This window comes from Lithobates pipiens, unplaced genomic scaffold, assembly GCF_037356315.1.
Source record: "Lithobates pipiens isolate NorthernLeopardFrog02 unplaced genomic scaffold, aLitPip1_a1.2 Scaffold_3, whole genome shotgun sequence".
In the NCBI taxonomy this organism is placed as follows: domain Eukaryota; kingdom Metazoa; phylum Chordata; class Amphibia; order Anura; family Ranidae; genus Lithobates; species Lithobates pipiens.
In genome coordinates, this window is record NW_027507790.1 from 48,025,801 (window position 1) to 48,044,660 (window position 18,860).

Here is an 18,860-nt window from a genome sequence, read left to right on the forward strand (position 1 = left end):
ACAGGCGGGCGGTGAGAGATGACATATATCTCTCTGCTGGCCCACGACTGCAGCTCTGTCAAGAAGAGCCGTTATGGCCCTGCTGTAGGGGAAATCTTCCAATGGGCATACTAGTGCTGGTGACCTGGGGGGGTCCCCAAAAGAGTTCCTTAATTTGCAGGGATTTCCACTCACTTCCTGTTTGGCTATGGGATAGGAAGTGAAGGTAAATCTGCAAAATCAGACAAAGATGGCAAAAATAAACTTTACAGGGGTTATAACCCTCCCTTAATGGGCAAAACATGTGCCTGTAGTTCTACTTTAATGGGTGGACTTTAGTCTGGAGAAAATGCAAATACAGTGAGTCTCTAGACTACCCTAGGTAACTTCTACTTGTGATGCTGACCCTCCCATGGTTGAAGGAACTGAAATCCAATGAATACAAGGTGTGTGCCAGAGTCAGTAAGGTTTGAGTGGAAAAGATTGCATGATGTTGGATTTCCTCCAACCAAAAAATTAGGTAGGCTGTATCTGATTTCTGCATATTTTAATGCACACCGTGAAAAGCTCAGTGTACAGTTAAATCTCGGTAATTAATGTCAGTACATGAAAGGAGACTGTACATCTGTGCAAGACAGAAGGTAAGGCTGGAGTTCAGCTTTAGCATTAGTGGAGCTATTCTGAGTGCTTTGCTACCACTGTGTCTCACTTCCCTGACTTTTCACTGCCACTAAGCTCCCTATCCTATGTTTTCTTAAAGCTGTTTACCCCAGAATATTATGTCCTCATAAATTGCCCAGCTGAACAGTTGGCAATTTTCACTCTCTATCTCACCTATGTTGAGCTTTTTCCACCCAGCTCAACTTACCTTTGCCCCCCTCCTCAGTGTCAGCCTGGGATTCTTTAGACCAATATATTGCCTTTGCCTTTCTGCCAAACAAATCCAGTCTGATCTCTCCCTCATAGCATTCACATTCATTCCCTATGTGTCCATTGCAACTAACTCCACCAGCAACCTGGGCCCTCCTTGTTCTGACTAAACCAGCATCGGCCCCTTGACAGCAGGATCTTCCTCTCCCCTGTCCTACATTTCACAGGATCACTGCTAACCTTAGAGCTTCCTTTGCAATAATACACGTTTGTTCCAAGACTTTTGGAGTCTTTCCTTTGACCTTTTCATGCAGAACTATTTCCTAGACTGATAATCTTCTCTGTTGTCCAGTTCTTCAACATGCAATATAAAATAAGCACTCCTCAAAGTTCTAACTGCACACTGAATGTTTGGTGTTTGTTAGTTGTGGCTTTCACCACTGTCAGTAAAAGCATGTAACATTACATTTGTCTGGTATGAGATATACTGCAATCTTGCTCTTGGCAAGCAACTAAGACCTATTCCTGTAGGAGCTTGTAACTGCGACTTGTCCAGTCCTAGCTTAGTTTTATGAGTTATGTGACATTTATGCTACTGTTTAGGAAGGCATTTTTGAATAAAGATCTTCTTTAGTAAATTTTTCTTCTTCATTTCTCCAGGACAATCCCCCATATGACAAAGGTGCATTTCGGATTGAAATTAACTTCCCAGCAGAGTACCCATTTAAACCACCCAAGATCACATTCAAAACCAAAATCTACCACCCGAATATTGATGAGAAGGGCCAGGTATGTCTGCCGGTGATCAGCGCTGAAAACTGGAAACCAGCAACCAAAACTGACCAAGGTAAGATGGAATAGGCTTTGAATTTTTGAATTTGAATTTTTGAATTTGTTTAAAAATCTTATTTAACAGCAAAAGAAACACTTTAGAGTTAACCATGTAAGCACAGTTTACATCTATAGATTTTTGGAAAAATCCTACTTGCTACTTTTTTCCTGTGGTTTCCAGTAAGGGTATTTTCATGCATGCAGTGGTAATTCAAATACTCATACCTATGCTGGATCTTGCTGGCAGAAACATCCAGCATAAATAACATGTAATGGCACGTAAGCTACTTGCCTTCATGCATGTTTAGAAACACGTGTCTGTACAGTGTTTAGCAGAGTATATTTCTTCATCAACTCCTCTAGGTCCACTGAAATGCATTTACGCGTGTACACATATTTACAAATATTTAGGCGAAAATTAAGCCACAGTACTAATCTCGAGTGTAGGATTTGGAATTTTTTTTATGTCGCTGATCACTGCTATAGAGGGCTAAACGCTGCTATGTGTTCTATAATAGAGCTATGTTTATATCCATAAAAAAAAAAATACAGATTTGAAAGTGACCGTTTGCACGCATGTGAATGAACGTTATGCGTCTCAACTAATTAAAACTCAGATGTAGTAATAGGCTCTTGGGCTTAGTTCCCACCTATGCAGTTTGCATGTGATTGTTTCTGCAGTGTTTTTTAATTTTTTGCACACGCGATTTTGCTGCAATTTTGCGTTTTGCATTTTTTTAAATGATTTTTAGATTAGAAAATGCAGATTGCTGCAAAAACTCACTACATGCTATTCTGCAGCTTCTCCATTAAAGTCTATTGATCCAAAAAAGACGAAAACAAAAAAAAAAAGCACCATTTTGCATTTAAAAAAGTCCCTGACCCTTTGCAAAAACGCTGTGGAAACCATGTTAAGTGAACTGTAGTGTGTTTCTGCAAAAAAAAAACGCCAAAAAATGCATAGGTGTGAACCGAGCCTTGTACAAAATTGTGTTTTTTCTCTTTTTGGCTGTATATTTATTAGTAAAGGTAGCTATATAGAGGCTGTGAAAATGCGGTGCTGAATTGAGTGTTTTTTATTTGTATTTATTTTTAAAACACATTTGTTAACTGACAACTAAACTTAAATTTTATCTGTGCCAAACTTTAACATCGCAAAGTGCCAATCAAGTTTGCCCTTGGGCCCCTGAAATGTGGTAATGTGTTATGCAAGTGCCATTTTTATTGAGGCACTTTGTCCCACTAGCTCCTGCACATTGCTGTTGATAGCTTTATGAAATTGGGGAATATACTAAACAGGTAAAGAATTGAAAGGTTCAGCTATCCAGGGGAATTGGGTATTTTGTGAGTGAAATAAAGCAATCCAGGTTTTAGGGCTTTTATGTGCTCCAGGGCAAATAGTCTCTGTTGACACTTTAATGTGATTAAACTTGAACAATGAAGTTGTAGTCAAAAAGGAGATTGGAGTGAGGCCTTACATGTGCTACATGACACCGTACAGTGTTTATAGTTCAGTACAAACGTGTGAAACCAATAGATTTCAGAGACAGCTAGATCTTCACTACCTTTTTTTTTTTTTTTTTTAGCCCAGCTACTGTTACATGTTCTAAGTTACTTTTCATATGTTTCAATGGTGAATTTGCAAGAGGGTGTGTTCACCCTGATTGTAAAAAGTGCCTGCACTCTCACATGCAGGGCTGGTAGAGACAGATGAATGAAAAAGACCAGTGTACATCTTCACAGTATACAGTACCTATAGGTAGTGTAAACATGCACCGTTTAGGAGATGTTACTGGCTGCATGTGCAGTAAATATCACTGGTGCATGCGCTCTGAAGAAACAGCTGCCTGTGCCGTTTCCACAGAGCCCTGTGCCGTGACTGGCAGCTACCTCGCTAGTCACAGAGCTGGAGGCCGTGAAGATGGATGCCGTCTGCAGCAAGGAGATTGCATCGCTGGAAGGCTTTGTTTTGTGGTAAGTTTGACATAATATGCTTGTATGCAATCCATGCTAGCACAGGTAAGTATAGACATATTTGTTATTTAAAAACTTGCCTTTTACAATCGCTTTAAGTTGGCACATGACAAAGTGTATGAGTTCTTCCTAGGAATATACTGAGAACTCTTAGACTGGTGGCAGTACCAGCTTGGACAAAAAGCTAAGTTCAGTGTCTTGGAGACATGCTAAAGTTGGGGAGGTTCACCCTGCTTGGTCCTGGATACTAGTTTAGACTAATCGTAGGTTAAATCGGGCCCACAAGGGTAGAAATTGAGAAATGCATTGGATTGCTCCAGCATTCATAAATATTGAGTACATATACAATGTATTATACTTTTACAATTCATTGGCTGAATGCAACTAAAGACTGTTTTTCATAAATCATTACAGGTTTACTTGTCTAACCCTGTGGTAGGCACTCAAAGCTACCCTCTCCTACCCTTACTACTTTCACTGGCTGACTAAATCTGTAACTAAAGGCACTTTCACAGGTGGGCGTTGGCAGTAAAACGCTGCTATTTTTAGTGACGCTTTACCATTGTTTTTGCAGCACTTTTTGGCCACTAGCGGGTCGCTTTTAACCCCCGCTAACGCCCGGAAAAGGGGTTAAAAGCACCAGCAAAGCACAGCTGCAGCATACACCGCTCCTAAAGTGCCTCAAAGATGCTGCTTGCAGGACTTTCTTTTAGCGTCTTGCCAGCGCACCGCTCCAGTGTGAAAGCAATCGGCCTTTCACACTGGAATGACAGGAGAGGCGCCTTGCAGGAGCTATTTTTAGTGCTTTAGTCCCTCAGTGTGAAAGTAGTCTAAAGATGGTGTGACTTTATGAAAGTTGTTATTTGCATGGAGCACATCACCCTTCACACACACCACCACTATGCAGCAATGTTCAGGCCTTGTGATTAGCTGCTATGGAGTTTAGGTGTTGCGTGTGCCCTTTACCCAGAAGTACCAGGGCTATTTTTTTGCTTTGGAAGGAGGGGCTGTTAGTAAGAGTGCCTGCTACAATAAAAAATGGGACCTTGATCTTGCACAAGACATGTCCACAAACGCACGCATTCTCCCAAATATTTTATTCAAAGATAAGCAATGATTTTCTTTGATTTACTAAAACTTGACGGTGCAAAATCTGCTGTAGCTGTGCATGGTAACCTATCCTCTTCTAACTTTAGCTTGTTCAGTTAAAGTGATTGAAAGTTTTGTTTATTTGTAAGTTAAAAATAACAAACGTGTTATGCTTACCTGCTCTGTGCAGTGATTTTGCACAGAGCAACCTGAATCCTCCTTTTCTTGGATCCCTCTTTGGTGCTCCTGGCCCCTCCCTCCTGTTGAGTGCCCTCACAGCAAACAGCTTGCTATGGGGACACCCGAGCCAAGTCACAGCTCACTGTGTCCATTCAGACACTTACCTGTGACCCTTAATGCATAGAATGAATTGAGATAAAAAAAGTCTGCCTTTACAGTGACTTTAAGCTTTGACAAAATAAACCTGTAAGCTGATTGGTTTATATGCAGAGCTTCACCAGATTTTACACTCTCCAGTTTTAGTAAATCAACCCCTTTGTTCCATATTTTAGCTACTTACTGAATAACAGAAACTGTAGGTATTTACTATGGTGAATCATTTAAAAGAACACTTTCTGATGCCATATCAAGAGAGTGACACCTGAAGTTAGAGAACATGGACAATTCAAGCTGGATTGAAGTTATGTTGCACTATATATGTTCGTTTGTGCTGGTAAGAGCTTTGAAGGATAAGTTCACCATATAAATGCACATCTATTTTCAGGTAAAAAAAAAAAAAAAAAATGTGCATTTTATTTTATTTTATTTTTTATTAGGAGCCTGTAAAGCATTGCACCTGCCATCAGCAGACCATGGGTGCAATGCAGGGCTCCTGCAGACTATTCATGTAAGCTATCTGCTTGTACCTCATACAAACACAGTTACACAATGACAGGAATACTCAATGAACTACCAGAGCGCTCATCGGTTCATTGAAAAATACAAGCCATCAGCCACAAAAGCTGAAGGCTAGTTGTAGTTTTCCCATTCACAGAACCCTGTAAATCAATGACACGGCTGGGCAGGCACTTTTTTTTGTTTTTAAATTTTGACAGTGAGTTTGTGAAAGAAGATCCCCGACTTGCTGTCACTAGAGGCAGCAGATCAGGGAGAGGCTGCAGCAGTGAGAACATGTTACATGTTCCACCGAAAAAATGGGTGTAACATGTTCCCTAAGATGAACTTATCCTTTAAAACTAGACACTAGCCAGCAAACTTACCATAAACTTTGTACAAAGGATGAGACATCAGTGGGTGTTGTTATATTTGCTGCTAGCTTTGCCCACGGCAGTCTCATTTCATGGGGGTTTTGTTTGTTTTATTCCTTTATCTCTCTCTCTCTCTCTCTCTCTCTCTCTCTCTCTCTCTCTCTCTCTCTCTCTCTCTCTCTCTCTCTCTCTCTCTCTCTCTCTCTCTCTCTCTCTCTCTCTCTCTCTCTCTCTATATATATATATATATATATATATATATATATATATATATATATATATATATATATATATATAGCCTGTATCAAAAAGACAGCACTAATATCTTTTCTTCCATATGCTGTGGTTGTGAAGGCCTACTGTCAAAAAATGTTTTGGGTTAACTCTTTCTTGATGGACAGTGAAAGCCCAATAGTAGTTTCATAAGAATTACACATCAAGTTAGAGTGGATCAAAATAGCATTGTTAGAAATCAAAATAGTGTCAGGCTCTTTACCTTACTGTATTCTTTGGAGGTAAAACACCTTCCATTGTGTGCTCCCTCCTTACCCTCTCTGTCACTTACCTGACTCCTGTATTGATCTAGCACTGTGCCCAGCTGCCGGTCTTCTCTCCCGCTCTTCCTGGTTTTGATTGGCTCCAGCTGCTGTCAGTCAAATCCTGAGTGTCTATTGACACACACAGCCTGGCTCAGAGTGAGCCCGCATGTCTGCTCCCATAGCAAGCATCTTGATATTGGTGCAGACACAGAATAAGAGGAGTCAAGATCACATCATTGTGCATAAAAACTGAAAGAAAAAACTTGCAGATTTGCCTTGCATAGTCTTGTTCAGACTATGGACAGATTACACATTAAGTAAAAGGTATGCATTTTATTGATACATATATATTGATATATATATATATATATTGATAAAGCGGAATTAAAAACTAGATATCCAGACAAAAGTTACAACAGGGGTTTACAAAATAATAGAAAAAAACCATATAATATGACAATACACGTTACGCTGATGCTGGATATTCTCCACGATGGAACATAGGTGCAGTCCTCAGTGCACAAACATCCCCTACATGTTTTGCAGGAAATGTATCTATCCAAAATGAAAACAAAACATTTTTGCCCATAGTTCTACTTTAAGGTTCCCTACATGGTATAAAGGGGTTGAGAAAAACTACTTTTTTAATTTCATTCTGACTTGATGTATATAATTTGCGAAAAACTACAACCGTTAGTGGAAATTCTGTATAGATTTTGTTGTTATCTTTATAAGGTTAATATTTAGATGGTAATTTTAATGCAGCACGGGAGGTAATGCTGGTTTTAGAAAATTAAGGTCACTTTTTTTTTTTTGTGTGTGTATGTAAATCGTAAAACCTCAAACTGTTGGCTGAATTGATTAATCACTTCAATACCGGGCACTTAAACACCTTCCTGCCCAGACCAATTTTGAGTTTCAGCGCTGTCGCACTTTGAATGACAATTGCGCGGTCATGCTACACTGTACCCAAATGAAATTTTTATCATTTTTTTCCCCACAAATAGAGCTTTCTTTTGGTGGTATTTGATCACCTCTGCGGTTTTTATTTTTTGCTAAACAAAAAAATACTGAAAATTTTGAAAAAAAAAATGTTTTTTTTTGTTTCAGTTTCAAAACTTTGCAAATAAGTAAGTTTTCTCCTTCACTGATGGGCACCAATGAAGTGGCACTGATGAGGTGGCATTGATGGACACTGATAGGTGGCACTGACGGGCACTGACAGGCAGCACTGATGGGCGACACGGATGGGCACTGATAGGTGGCACAAATTGGCACTGATAGCTGGCACGGATTGGCATGGATAGGCGGCACAGATGGGCATGGATAGGCGGCACAGATGGGCATGTGTGGGCACTGATAGGCGGCACGGATGGGCACTGATAGGCGGCACGGATGGGCACTGATGGGCGGCATTGTATTGTTATACTGTACTAATGGATGCCAGGTGGCACTGATGGGCGACACGGATGGGCACTGATAGGTGGCACAAATTGGCACTGATAGCTGGCACGGATTGACATGGATGGGCGGCACAGATGGGCACGGGTGGGCACTGATAGGCGGCACGGGTGGGCACTGATAGGCGGCACGGGTGGGCACTGATAGGCGGCATTGTATTGTTATACTGTACTAATGGATGCCAATCAGTGCCAAACAATAATGCATGCCAATCAGTGATGCCCATTGTGGGCACTGATTGGCATCCATTATGTGCACTGATTGGCATCCATTGTGGCACTGACTGGCATCCCTGGTGGTCTAGGGAGGATTACCTTTTGCTGGGCATCCCTGGTGGTCTGGTGGCGTCCCTGGTGGTCCAGTGTGGGCATCCTGGGGGGGGGGGGGGGGCTGTGCTGATAATCGATCAGCACAGACCCCCCCCCCCTGTCAGAGGAGCAGCCGATCGGCTCTCCTCTACTCGCGTCTGACAGACGCGAGTGAGGAAAAGCCGATCACTGGCTCTTCCTATTTACACTGTGATCAGCCGTGATTGGACACGGCTGATCACATGGTAAAGAGTCTCCGTCGGAGACTCTTTACCGAGATCGTAGTTGCCGGGTGTCAGACTGACACCCCGCAACAACGATCGCCACGATGCGCGCCCCAGGGGGCATGCAGCGGCGGCTCATAATCCTGATCACGTCATATGACGTCCGATCAGGATTATGCAACCACTTTGCCACCGTCAATTGCCTATAGGGCGGGCGGCAAGTGGTTAAACAAAATGAATGGACCCACATGTCTGCTACATGCCACTTCCTATCAAAATAAAAACTGCAGTTTCCAGCCTTAAATAATTTAAAGCTTATCCCAAGGATACTCCTAACAATCCTTACAACCAATTTTCTACCTTAGCATCCTCCCTTTTTTTTTATTTTTTTATTTTTTATGAAGAAATTACAGTACAAAAATGTTGGCACAACATAGTAGTCTCAAAGTATAGACATGTATTTTGCTCCCAGAACACCTGAAAGATAGATATATCCTGCATAATTTTATTTTTTTCTATTTATAAAATGTCATTCCACCAATAAAAAAACAAAAACCACAATTTTAAAAGTACCAGTGATGTCTTCAGTCGTAGTTTTATTTCCTGCTATGCTCAGCCAAAGTGGGTTGGCACTGTGGTGCAGCATGTTGTTTCCCACACCTTTCTTCATGCTACACCATTCATCATGCCAACATATTCCATCAAGCTTTAGGATATCATCAGTGGCTAAGGTACAGAGAGAATAATATGAGGCATGGGGCGAGTAGAGCTAATTAAGAGTGGGCAGAGCACAGACCGGAAAGGAATCATGCTCAATTTTAATACTACTGCCTTCTGTTCATTTCCAGATAAATTGTTGCTGTCGGCACAATTGCAGCTTAAGGACAGGGGTTTTGATCAGTCACTCTGCTGCTTATAAAGCAGCCACATGCTTCCGGTCCCCTGCAGAAAAAGTAGTAAAGGGAGTCTCTGAAATCTGACTTTTATGCACAATTGGATAAGAATGCTGCTGTGAAAAAATAAATTGCTAAGATTGTAAAGGTATTAATTTTACCAACAGACTACTGAATGTATATTTTAACCAGAGATGCATTTTAAATTTAGTTGCAAAATGGTAAAAGAAACTATCAACTGAATAACAGCTGGGGCCTCAATCACTTTTAAACTTAAATTGGAAGTAAACCCTCCAATAGTTTTCAGCCAAGGAAGAGGTCATCTTGGCCTCTGTTTGATTTTCAACTGCCATGATACTGAACATGTGTTCAGTTAGGACACCAGCCATTTAATTAGACAGTTTAGGTGAGAGCACAGCTAATGTGACCATTACATTCCCGACATGTACTGGAAATGTAACTGTGTTTTTAAACTGTTAAATCAATGGGTTTAGTTCCACTTAAAGCCACTGAGGGACATGTGGCCTAAAAAAACAACAGTTTGATATGTCTGATGTAAATGAATTGTTTTTTGAAATTCTTGTAATTATTTGACATAGGAGCTTTGTCTACTGTGAGCTATCCCACCTTTCTGAACTGTTTTTCTCTTTCACCTAGTCATTCAGTCTCTTATTGCCCTGGTCAACGATCCCCAACCAGAGCATCCCCTGCGTGCAGACCTAGCTGAAGAATACTCAAAGGACCGTAAAAAATTCTGTAAGAATGCTGAAGAGTTTACAAAGAAATACGGAGAGAAGCGACCTGTGGACTAGACACACATACACAAGATCTCTTACACACACACACAAGAATTAACACAAATTCAAAAAGCGCAACTGAAGATTTGGAGTCAGCGAGTTCAGAATCCCCTCCTTCACCCTCCCCTGAAAATACACATGAGGCAGGACTCCGCGGGAACATGGAACAGAGGCGCAGCATCAACCCGCGATTTACGCTAAACTCTACTGCAAACTGTTAGAGGAGGATTAAAAAAAAACAGTGTGAAAATGGGAGTGCAGTTCTGCTCTCTGTGTAAAAAAAAAATATATATATATATCACTTCTTGCCATTCTTACTGCTGAAAATATTTCATCCTTGTTCACTTTGGTCAGAAAGAAAAAATGACACGCAAAAGAAATTTTTGATTTTTTTTTTTTTTCTCCTTTAGGGTTTAATTGTAGCATCGCATACAATTTTTTTTTAAATCACCAGTTCATTTTGGACACATCTTGATAAAAGCCCTGTATCTGTTAGGTTTTAGTCTAACACTCCCCCTCCCATTTGTAGCCTTTTCAATGACAGCTATTTTCTGACATTTAAAGGGATACATAACCTTGGTCCATCGTGAGCCACTCAAGGGAGGGGATCATTGAACGTTCGGCTCTTAGTTTTCCTTTCAATGTTGCACTGTGCTTTGTGGGACTTGGTAAGTTCTCCTTCAGTTTGTAACAAAGAAAATAAAGTTACTATCAAAAAAAAGAAAAAGAAAAAAAATTAAACTGTTGGAAATGAGCCCGTTCTTCTGTAATTCTGCCGGATGTTAAAATAATGTTTATTAAAGGGGTAAACCAAGCTGCTGCCCTGTTGTGACTCTGTGTCTTTGAAGAATTGTCAAGTTTTCTGAACGCTTAAGAGCTGCTTCTGCAACTCTAGGATTGAAAATTGTTTTGCTTATAGGTATCTATGTTGTATAATACAGATAATTGGGCAGACATTTATTGATACAAAACTGCTAATTTACTTAATCCAGATTATATTTTTATTTCATGAAGTGATATAGTCGAATTTTTCACTTTTTGGTAAAGGGTATATGCTTTCAAAGGTATTGGTTTTAAAAGTTTATTCTTTCAAACAGGATCAAGAAAAATATAACTAATAGATTTTTTTAGGGTAGGTGCAGAGTTATATGATGAAGCATTTACCCAGAGTAACTTGGTTCACTGGATAATACCTGTTCTTTATATGTAGACCTCATTATGGGTATACAGTTGTTGTCTAGAAGCTCTTCCTGCCCCCAGCCCCTTGTTGGTCTAAGGCCGGCCATAGACAGTGTGATTTGACAGGGCAATTCTTCCTCCAGGAGAACACAATGATTATTGCTAGTGGCTAGAACAGCCACTAGTAGTAATCACATGTACAATCCGACAGGCTGGTTGTACCCAAGTTGATTGATCAACTTGGGTACATTCAGCCTGTCCATACATGTTTGGAATCTAGGCTGTTTCCTGCTGAACCAACTGAGATTCGAACATGTTGTCTATGGCAGGCTTTACTTGCCTGTCCCTGATTGAGTGGATAAAATCCCACAGTCACTTTTTGATTTCTTGTAAGCCAGAGAATATGCATGCACTGTGCATGCTCCTTTCCATCCTATAGAGTGTTCTTACTCTGTGCTCCGCATAAAAATTATGTAGGTTTGAATGGAGAGTGCACATGGTATGTACAGACCCAGATTAGAAGATTCTGACAAGCGTCTTTGCAATTTCATCCACAATCTCTCACTGGGTGAAGGAGAGGTGAGTATTAAACTGTTAGAGCCCTTTCACACTCGCAGAGTGGCCGTTTTAGCGGTAAAGCGCAGATAGTTATAGCGTTGTTTTAGCAGCTTTTTTAACCCCCCGCTAGCAGCCGAAGAAAGGGTAAAAAACAACGCTGCTGAATAGCTTTGCAGGCGCTTTGGCAGTGGTGTCCATTCATTTCAATGGGCAGGGGTAGTGGAGGAGTGGTGTATACACCACTCCAAAGATGCTGCTTGCAGGACTTTTTCTAATGTCCTGCCAGTGCACCGCTCCAGTGTGAAAGCACTTGGGCTTTCACACTGGGGCTGCAGGGGAGGCATTTTTCAGGAGCTTTACAGGGTGCTATTTTTAGCTCTTTAGTGCCTGAAAAACGCCCCCAGCGTGAAAGGGGTCTTAGAAGGGCTGAGGGCAGGAAAAGGTACAGTCCAAGTGCAACTGCACAAAATGTCTGCTGTCGTGCAGGTTGCCTTGCAGTTGGCCCTTTATGTGTGTACGTTGTGTTGTCCTGTTGTAAAGAATAGAGTTGTGGCTGTAAATACAGCAATGGTTTGTTCACTGCACGGGAACGTGATGTACATACCCTTAGAGCAGGACGAATTGATGTAAAGTGCAGCAAGCCATAACAACTAGTTCTCATCAGCAATTATAATAATTAAATATTTCAGTGGTTGCTATGTGTTACTGCACTTTGTCATGTTATTAAAATGTTGTTATGTTCAATTCATGTTCTGCACAGATAGCCCTATATTTAAATAGACTGTGTCATGACATTTAGCAGGTTGGACAGCTAGCTGCCCTTCATCTGAGGAACTACATATTTCACAATGCCCTGACATTGTGGGACTTGTAGTTTAACAGCAGGAGGGCTGTAAGTGCCCAGCTGAGATGATATAGAATGATGTTTTTCAGGATATCTGTCAGACTCTGTGACCATGAAAAACATTGCAGTTTTTCTAAATGTTTCTTCACTGTTGGTACTGTCTGTCCATATTGTACACTAGAGAAGTCAGAGTACGTTTCTGAAGATATTTCAAGCTTTGTGTGTGCTGAAAATCAACAAAGAGATGCTGGCTCACAATTTTAATTTAAAATCACTGTTTGAGTCTGTGTTGGGAATCTTAAGTGTTCTTTATTTTACTTTGTACATTAGCTTAAAATAGCATGTGTAATATGGAAAACCATTTTGTAAAGTTCACAGTTCATTCTATTGATAGCACTTTGATATTGTATGTCATGAACTAGCTCAGCGTACAATGATACTCTTCTGCAGTTTTCTCCTTTTTTCTAGTGTCAGAATTGCAGTTTCCATCAATAAACTTACACGGGAAACAAGGTGTGCACAGGAAAAATTCTTCCCAACAGCAGCTTTACCTCAAAAACCTTTCATTCCTTCAAATGTGTGTGTTGTGATGATGGATGGTGCTAACTGACATCAGTTAAGGTTACAGTGAACGTCCATTATGTGCAAGAGCTAATGATAACTTTTCTCAACTTTTACTTATGTAAAAGGTTCTTGCCTTGACATGTTTGATGTTTCTGCTGTGCAGCCATGTATGGTGTAGGTGCCAGAATGACTGTTGTATCCCTCCATGGAATACCTAGACTGGAAATCAGCTGTATTTCGGTAGATGTTGCCTTTGTACTCTACTGTATTCATTTTGAGTATAGTCTTCTCTAAAGATCTTTAACGCACTATGCAAAAAAAAAAATATTTAGAATTCTACTGCTTGTAATGTGCTCAGTTGTCTTGGAAATGTCATAGAACAAATACAGGGGCAGCCATTGCTGATGTTCTGAAAAATCCTATTTGCTTGGCTGTCATACTTGAGCGCAGCAATGATTGCCCATACTTTTTTCCCCTCTTGACAAGTGTTAATTAAAGTGATCTGGCTGCCGAAATGCAAGTAACTATAAAATGTACATGTAAAGAAGACTGAGTGAATACTTACCTTTCCTGCAGCTCAGTTGAAATTCTTACAAGTTGACGTCTCTTTCAGAAACTACATTTCCAGAAATGTCGACCTACTGGATCCCTATGATGATCAGTGTTTCCTCCCTCTGACCCCTGTTTCACTACACTGTCCTGTAGAGGTGCAGGGCTTGATGAGTGGAACTAGTACTGAGTATTGTGTTGAGCCTAAAACATGTACTGAAATTATGGCTGAATTTGAGTCAGTGTGTTCATCTGTCTGTCCAACAGAAGCTGGTATAATGATCATCTGTTGAATGGTCATGCTGCAAAAAACAGCATTCCATGGCTGAAAGTGATGGGTGTATCCTGACGGGGGCTGCCAGAGTACCATAGAATACCTGCATCAACATCCCTTGTGTGAGGAATCCGTTTCAGTTTTTTTTCCATTCAACCTGCTGGTTAGTTGAGCCTACAAAAAATAAAATGTGTATATACTCAGCTTTTATGCCCCGTACACATGATCGAAAATTCCGCCAGCAAAAGTCTGATGTGAACTTTTGGTGGGAAATTCCGACCATGTGTATGCTTCATCGGACTTTTGCTGGCGGAATTCCCGCCAGCAAAAGATTGAGAGCAGGTTCTCAATTTTTCTGTCGGAAAAAGTTCCGATCGGAAACTCCGATCGCCTGTACCAACCAAATTTCCTATGCATGCTCGGAAACAATTCAACTCATGCTCTGAAGCATTGAACTTAATTTTCTCGGCCGTCGTCGTGTTGTACGTCACCGCGTTTTTGATGGTCAAAGGTTCAGAGAACGTTTGTGTGACCGTGTGTATGCAATCCAATCATGTGTACGCGGCATTAGACACAGGCATCTGACGCTCCCTGAAGAAGATTTCATTCAGCGGTTTCCCTTCAGCGGATCAGTGACAGGAAAGTTAAGTATTCACTTTCTCTCATTCAGTTTGGTGACAGGGTTGCGTAAAAGCCGACTTTGCATAAAAAAAAAAAATAGGATATCTCTATTTAGTAGAGCCCCATCCCCCATATAAAAATGTTAGGAGAAAGGCCCCTTTCACACTGGGGTGCAGGCGTTACAGCGCTAAAAATAGCTCCTGTAAAGCACCCTGGAACAGCCGCTGCTGTCTCCAGTGTGAAAGCCGGAGCGGTGCTCTTGCAGGATGGTCAAAAAAAGTCCTGCCGTCTGCATCGTAGGAGCGGAGTATTTACCGCTCCTAAAGCACCCCTTCCCATAGAAAACAATGGAGAAACGCGCCAAAGCACTGTGGCGCTTCGTGGGCGGTTTTAACCCTTTTTCGGCCACTAGCTGGGGTTAAAACTGCCCCACTAGTGGCCGCTACAATGACGGTAAAGCACTGCTACGTTAAGCCTTCTTTACCACCAGCGCCTGCAACACCCAATTGTGAAAGTAGCCTAAATAGGAAAAAGTTACTAACCTTGCACCTGGTTTCCTGGGGGTTAATGACTTCTTTCACTCAGTTGAGGCCATGTTTGTGAAAATTGACATCCCTGGATGAAGATCATTTGCACCCAGGCTAGTATGCCAGAAGCTGAGTGTATGGTTAGTACCTTTTTTTTCTTCTCCCATTGTTTTGTCTTTTTTGCTTGCAATTTTTCCCCATGTGTTTTGTTTATAGGCGTAAGGGGCTCTATTTTTAATGCAAGGTCCATTTTGAAGGCCTAAATAAACCACACAAAAATCACGTGATTAGAAATTCCTAAATCTGCTGGACAATTTTTTTTTGTGTGGCTAATGTTCATAAAAAGGGAACCAGTCTGGATAGAAGTAAACCTGTCAACAAGTTTGTGAAGTTTATGATGATACAGAGCTCTGGGCTTGTCATCCTGGCATGACTACTTAGTAATGATCTGACCTAGAGACTCTGATGGGGGTTTTGTAGGTCAAGATATTCAACAATGAAGTTGTCAGAATTATAGTCCTGGAGGTTATCCCTTCAAAAGTAAGTCTGCAGTGCCAGTCCTGTATTTCCTACAAATTTGCTTAGTGGTATTGAAGAACTCATTAGGACAAGTTACTATGTGTATTTTTATAACACTGACCATGTTGCCAAATACAGGCACATACAGTGACTTGCAAAAGTATTCACCCCCTTGGCATTTTTCGTGTTTTGTTGCCTCATAACCTGGAATTACCATGGATTGTTTTGAGGATTTGCATCATTTAATTTACAGAACATGCCCACAACTTTGAAGATTTTTTTATTGTGAAGCAAAAAACAAATATGACAAAATAACAGAAAAAGTCAATGTGCATAACTATTCACCCGCCTAAAGTCAATACTTTGTAGAGCCACCTTTTGTGGCTGTCACAGCTCCAAGTCACTTTGCATAAGTCCCTATCAGCTTGCCACATCTTACCACTGTTTTTTTTTTTTTTGCCCATTCCTCCTTGCAAAACGACTCCAGCTCCTTCAAGTTGAATGGTTTGCACTTGTGAACAGCAATCTTTAAGTCTGACCACAGATTTTCTATTGGATTGAAGTCTGGGCTTTGACTAGGCCATTCCAAAACATTTACACGTTTCCCCTTAAACCATTTAAGTGTTGCTTTAGCAGTGTGTTTGGGGTCATTGTCCTGCTGGAAGGTGAACCTCTGTCCTAGCCTCAAATCACACACAAAGTGGTCCAGGTTTTGCTCATGAATATCCCTGTATTTAGCACCATCCATCTTTCCCACAACTCTGACCAGTTTCCCAGTCCCGACTGCTGAAAAACATCCTCACAGCATGATGCTGTCACCACCATGTTTCACTGTGGGAACGGTGTTCTTTGGGTGATGCGATGTGTTGGGTTTGCGCCAGACAGGATTTTCTTTGGCCAAAAAGTTAAATTTTAGTCTCATCGGACAAGAGGACCTTCCTCCATACATTTTGGGAGTCTCCCACATGCCTTTTTGCAAACTCAAAACGCGCTGTTTTGTTTTTGCTAAAAAGTAATGGCTTTCTTCTGGCCACTCTGCCATAAAGCCCAACTCTAGGGTGGGTACGGCTTATTGTCATCCTATGAACAGATACTCCAGTCTCTGCTGTGGAACTCTGCAGGTCCTCCGGGGTTACCTTAGGTCTCTGCTAGCTCTCTGATTAATGCCCTCCTTGCTCGGTCTGTGAGTTTTGGTGTGAGGCGGTCTCTTGGTAGGTTTGCTGTTGTGCCCTGTTCTATCCCTTTGGTTATGATAGATTTGATGGTGCTCCTAGGGATCATCAAAGATTTGGATATTTATTTTTTTGTAACCTAATCCTGACTTGGACTTCTCAACAACATTGTCCCTTGTTTGGAGAGTTCCTTGGTCTTCATGGCAGTGTTTGGTTAGTGGTGCCCCTTGCTTCGGTGTTGCAGCCTCTGGGGCCTTTCAAAAAGGTGTGTATATGTAATGACAGATCATGTGACACTTAGATTGGAAATCGTTTCACTAATTATGTGACTTGTGAAGGTAATTGGTTGCACCAGAGCTTTCTATGGGCTTCATAACAAAGGGGGTGAACACACACGCACATTCCAATTATCAGTTTTTTATTTATGAAAAATAGTTTTATGTATATATTTTTCTAATTTTACTTCACCAACTTAGACTATTGTGTTCTGATCCATCACATATAATTTAGATTAAAAAAAAACATTGAACTAAAGGTTGTAATGTAACAAAATAGGTAAAAAGCCAAGAGGGGTGAATACTTTTGCGAGGCACTGTATCTCTTAAGGCTGAATTCACAAATGCATTTAAAATTGGTTGTTATCCCCTGCTGTTTACCTTAATGGAGTGTATTGCTACATGACCTCTAAGTGCAGGTTACATCTTCAATGTATTGTTTTCCCCTGCCACTCAACATTCCATGCAGCATGCCACTCAACAAAATGGATGCTGGTTATGCTCGTGAATCCAGCCTTTAAGTGTATGGCTAGTCAGAAACTTCTGATTTTGCATAAATCGGAGAAAGATTAGAACTCCTGTCAGGTGTTTTTTTAAATTATTATTATTATTTTTTTTATTGTGTAGCTTAGATGATGTAGCTTATTTCCTGTCCTGAATCAGGCCGGAAAGTGAGGTAAAATCTGCAACTGCAATGCACAAAACAATATAATTCTGACAAGGGTTCTAGCTTCCCCATACTCTACTAGGAAAAAAGCATATTTATTCCTGTATGTTGCTGCTGTTCCTCCCACTGTCTGGTAAAATGTCAGAATGACAGGAAGTGATGGTAAATTTCTCTAAGGGAACCCTAAATGGCGGTAAAAAGCAGACAGAGCTTCTTACCCTTCCCTACTCTATTCCAAAACTAATGCTGCGTACACACGTAGTACTTTCGGGTCAAAAAAGTATGCCGGAGGCTACACACGGGGGGAATGTCCGGCGGACTTGAGTTTGCCGGACTTTTCCACTCGATTGTTTGATCGTGTGTACGCGGCATAAGAAAAAAATAATTTTGGCTGGAAACAAACTTAACCACTTCAACGCCGGGCACTTAAACACCTTCCTGCCCAGACCAATTTTGAGCTTTCAGCGTTGTCGCACTTTGAATGACAATTGCGCGGTCATGCTACACTGTACCCAAATGAAATTTGTATCATTTTTTTCCCACAAATAGAGCTTTCTTTTGGTGGTATTTGATCACCTCTACGGTTTTTATTTTTTGCTAAACAAATAAAAAAAATACTGAAAATTTTGAAAAAAATGTTTTTTTTTGTTTCAGTTTCAAAACTTTGCAAATAAGTAAGTTTTCTCCTTCACTGATGGGCACTGATGGGGTTACACTGATGGGCAATGATAAGGCGGCACTGATGGGCACCGATGAGGTGGCACCAATGAAGTGGCACTGATGAGGTGGCATTGATGGACACCGATATGTGGCACTGATGGGCGGCACGAATGGGCACTGATAGGTGGCACAAATTGGCACGGATGGGCATGGATAAGTGGCACAGGTGGGCATGGGTTAGGTGGCTCAGGTGGGCATGGGTAGGTGGCACAGGTAGG

At 41.1% G+C, this 18,860-nt stretch overlaps 1 protein-coding gene across 1 annotated transcript in view; it reads left to right on the forward strand.

The window, feature by feature from the left end:
* Positions 1 to 10,987, forward strand: part of UBE2L3 (ubiquitin conjugating enzyme E2 L3) — a 34,790-nt gene extending 23,803 nt beyond the window's left edge. Inside the window, exons 3-4 of the mRNA XM_077461627.1 lie at positions 1,510 to 1,696; positions 10,034 to 10,987. Of these exons, the coding sequence (XP_077317753.1) occupies positions 1,510 to 1,696; positions 10,034 to 10,188 (342 nt within the window). The 3' untranslated portion in view covers positions 10,189 to 10,987. The remainder of the gene's footprint in view (positions 1 to 1,509; positions 1,697 to 10,033) is intronic.
* The last annotated feature ends 7,873 nt before the right edge of the window (positions 10,988 to 18,860 follow it).